Consider the following 4,394-nt stretch of genomic DNA (forward strand, 5'->3'; position numbering starts at 1 on the left):
ATGGTGTCCAATTTCATACAGCCAGACCAGGCTGGCAATAACCTGGAGCAAAAGCTTGCTGCCAGTATAGACTATATGTCTTTAAACCAGCTACAAGAACAGGCTGTATTGGACACCACACCTAGACATCTGGCACCGGGAAACTGCATATCCCTGAATGTTCCAGCAGTCAACACCTGCATATGGAAACATATTGGAACAGGAGTTAGGAGCAGGGACATTAAACTCCAGAAAGTATTAAAAAAAAGCGAAAAAAGTAAAGAAAACGAATGGTATGTTGGCTTTCATAGCAAAAGGATTTGAATATAGGAGCAGGGAGGTTCTACTGCAGTTGTACAGGGTCTTGGTGAGACCACACCTGGAGTATTGCGTACAGTTTTGGTCTCCAAATCTGAGGAAGGACATTATTGCCATAGAGGGAGTGCAGAGAAGGTTCACCAGACTGATTCCTGGGATGTCAGGACTGTCTTATGAAGAAAAACTGGATAGACTTGTTTTATACTCTCTAGAATTTAGGAGATTGAGAGGGGATCTTATAGAAACTTACAAAATTCTTAAGGGGTTGGACAGGCTACATGCAGGAAGATTGTTCCCGATGTTGGGGAAGTCCAGGACAAGGGGGTCACAGCTTAAGGATAAGGGGGAAATCCTTTAAAACCGAGATGAGGAGAACTTTTTTCACACAGAGAGTGGTGAATCTCTGGAACTCTCTGCCACAGAGGGTAGTTGAGGCCAGTTCATTGGCTATATTTATGAGGGAGTTAGATGTGGCCCTTGTGGCCAAGGGGATCAGAGGGTATGGAGAGAAGGCAGGTACGGGATACTGAGTTGGATGATCAGCCATGATCATATTGAATGGCGGTGCAGGCTCGAAAGGCCGAATGGCCTACTCCTGCACCTAATTTCCATGTCTATGTTTCTAAAACTCCTAGCTGCAGGGATAACAGCATTCGCCCGCACAGTGGATGAAAAAGATATGTCCCAATACCAACAGGATGCACTGGCATTGTTTTGTAATACTCAATATGAGTTAAACAACATCAGAAAGAATGCCATACGACCCACACTAAATCCAAAATTTGCGGGTCTGTGCAAACCTGGGACACCAAAACCACCAATACTACTGTTGGGAGGGGACTTATCGGAGCAAGTAAAAGAGCTCGATGAAGAATTAAAAACCCTGGGGCTCATTAAAGGGACTTCATCCAAAATCCACTACAACTACAGACAGCACCCCTACGCACCCACCAGTAGAACAGGATGGTCCGGGAGACCGACTGGTGAAAGCTCGAAGGTTCGGTACAATAAACATGAGTCTTTTTTAGGCCAAAGCCCAGGCCGACCTTCTTGGAAGATAAGAGAACCTCCAACATCAACCAAACCTCAAATCCAGAATCCACCGCCTCAACAACAACGGAAGACTTACAGGAAGAAGGGAACCTGCCATGGTAACTATGGAGGTAGGTGGGTCTGGTTCCCTACAAAATACAGGGAGCACGGTGGTAGGGGGTAGATTACACTCCTTTCTGAATGCATGGAGCATGATATCTACTGACACTTATATTTTAAGCAGTATCCAGGGATATACTATAGAATTTATACACAAGTACAGCCCTCCAGTTCAACATATACCGAACCGCGTGTTCGTACTTTCGGGTAAAGAGAAATCAGAAGCACATGCTGAACTGGAGCGGCTTTACGCAAAAGGTGTAATTGAAAAATCCCAACACGAACCATTAGAATTCGTGTCCAATATATTTACCAAAAACGAAAAAGATGGTGGTTGTCGCATCATCATAGATCTGACCAAATTGAATACTTTTGTACGATACATTCATTTTAAAATGGAAACCTTTGTTACTGCTAAACAATTGATTTCCCAAGGTTACTTCATGCCCAGCATCGATTTAAAAGATGCTTACTATTCAGTGCCTATACGAGGTGACCACAGATGTTTCTTAAAATTCAACTGGATGGGAAAGCTATGGCAATACAGAGCAATACCAAATGGGTTAACATCAGCCCCTAGGCTGTTCACAAAAATTTTGAAACCAGCCCCAGCATTTCCATGGAAACAAGGACACATGGTCATGGCATATCTAGATGACATACTCATTGTGGGCAAAAATTTGGAATTGTCCAAACAAACTGCAACAGCCACAAAACAGTTATTTGAAAAACTGGGGTTTATTATCCATCCAGTTAAATTTAAATTAACGCCTTCCATTACAATGGACTATTTGGGATTTACCATTGACTCAGTTCACATGTTGGTGACATTACCAAAGGGAAAGGCGACAGAATTAATAGAGGCTTGCAATAACCTCATTGACATCAGTAAACCATCCATCAGGTTGGTAGCTAAAGTAATTGGCAAAATGGTGGCTGCCTTTCCAGCCACACAATTTGGACCCCTACATTGCCAAAATTTACAAAGGGCAAAAATACAAGCTCTCAAAGCTAATGCTGGTCATTTTGACAGACCGATGAAGCTACCAATCAAAGCCATAATGGAACTAAATTGGTGGATAGTTAACATTTGGCATTCCTACAATCCAATCATTATCAGCAACCCTTCTATGGTGCTACAAACTGATGCTAGTGCACTTGGTTGGGGTGCCACCAATTCCATCTCCAGCTGTGGAGGGAGATGGACTGCTCAGGAAGCATCATTATTACTCACACTAGGCATAAACTACCTGGAAATGTTGGGTGCATTTTATGGCCTAAAATCATATTGTACTGGGTCACACCACCAGCATGTTAGATTACAGATTGATAATATCACCATGGTAGCATATATCAACCACATGGGTAAATAAATAAGGCAGATGTGAGGCATGGACTCGTTTCCAGGGCATGAAATCACAGAGCTTTGAAATCTTCACATAGTCACTCACGTGACTCCGAAGTAAAATAGTAAGATTAAATGAGAACTTACCAGTTCGAAGTTTGATCATTATTTTATGAGGAGTACGTTGAGGGAATATGTGCCCTCCACTCCCACCCTTGATCATAAACTCAACTAGTATTTCTTCTCTAATCTTACTATGTTTAGTCATTACAGTTATCTGTGATTTCATACCGCTGCTTTGAAGAATGACACGCATGCGTCCTGGCGGGGTTCTTCACGTATTCCCTCAACGTTCCTCCTCATAAAATAATGATCAAACTTCGAACTGGTAAGTTCTCCTTTAATCTTACTATTAATCTCACAGTAAGGAAAAAGGGGAAGTACAATGGGTTCTGGGGGTACTTGTACATCAGTCTATGAAAGTAAGCATGCAGGTACAGCAGGCAGTGAAGAAAGCGAATGGCATGTTGGCCTTGATAGCAAGAGGACTTGCGTATAGGAGCAAAGAGGTCCTTCTGCAGTTGTACAGAGCCCTAGTGAGACCACACCTGGAGTATTGTGCGCAGTTTTGGTCCCCTAATTTGAGGAAGGACATTCTTGCTATTGAGGGAGTGCAGTGTAGGTTTACAAGGTTAATTCCCGGGATGGCGGGACTGTCATATGCTGAGAGAATGGAGCAGCTGGGCTTGTACACTCTGGAGTTTAGAAGGATGAGAGGATATCTTATTGAAACATATAAGATTGTTAAGGGCTTGGACACGCTAGAGGCAGGAAACATGTAATAGGGGGAATAGACAAAGCGCTGGAGTAACTCAGAGGGTCATCTCTGGAGAGAAGGAATAGGTGACGTTTCGGGTCGGAACCCTTCTTCAGGCTGATAGAGGTGGGGGGGGGGGGGGGGGGGGGGGGTGCAGGGGAGTTGAGGCAAGAATAGGCCAGAACAAAGCATGGCTAGCAACCAATGACCTCAGGAAGGAAGGGTGGAGCCCACAATGGCCAATTGTTGGCTGTGGGGGAGACACGGAGGGTTTGCGGGAGGAAGGCGATGACGTCTCGGCTCCGGGCCACTTACCTTGGCGGAGGGGGAGTTCTTCATGATGGCCGTCAGGACTCTGATGGCGTGTACGGTGATGGAGCCAGTCTCCTTCTCGAATACCTGTGACAGTGTGAAATAATTACACTCATGCCCATGCCACCAGGAGTCGGGCAGTAGGGAAACACGACAAAGTATCACACAGTCACACCCACAGAGAAACAGAGACAATAGGTGCAGGAGTAGGCCATTCGGCCCCTCGAGCCAGCACCGTCATTCAATGTGATCATGGCTGATGATTCCAAAATCAAGGCTGATTGTTCCTGCTTTCTCCCCATATCCCTTGATTCGGATAGCCCTGAGAGCTACTGTATATCTAAAGGGACTGTCCCACTTAGGCCATTTTTTTAAACCCCTGTCCCACGGTACGAGTTCATTCCAAGAGCTCTCCCGAGTTTGCCCTGATTCGAACTGGGAGATTTACGGTAATGGCCACCCGTCGGTACT

The 4,394-nt window shown here is 44.9% G+C and overlaps 1 protein-coding gene across 1 annotated transcript in view; it reads right to left on the minus strand.

Moving 5' to 3' along the window:
* The window catches only part of LOC129693317 (neurobeachin-like protein 2), a gene marked incomplete at its 5' end in the record, with an annotated part of 143,723 nt that extends 139,596 nt beyond the window's left edge, over window positions 1–4,127 (minus strand). The window contains one exon of the mRNA XM_055630164.1: window positions 3,927–4,127. Within this exon, the coding sequence (XP_055486139.1) occupies window positions 3,927–4,127 (201 nt within the window). The remainder of the gene's footprint in view (window positions 1–3,926) is intronic.
* Window positions 4,128–4,394: the final 267 nt, after the last annotated feature.

The sequence above is a fragment of the Leucoraja erinacea genome, unplaced genomic scaffold (genome assembly GCF_028641065.1).
Source record: "Leucoraja erinacea ecotype New England unplaced genomic scaffold, Leri_hhj_1 Leri_258S, whole genome shotgun sequence".
In the NCBI taxonomy this organism is placed as follows: domain Eukaryota; kingdom Metazoa; phylum Chordata; class Chondrichthyes; order Rajiformes; family Rajidae; genus Leucoraja; species Leucoraja erinaceus.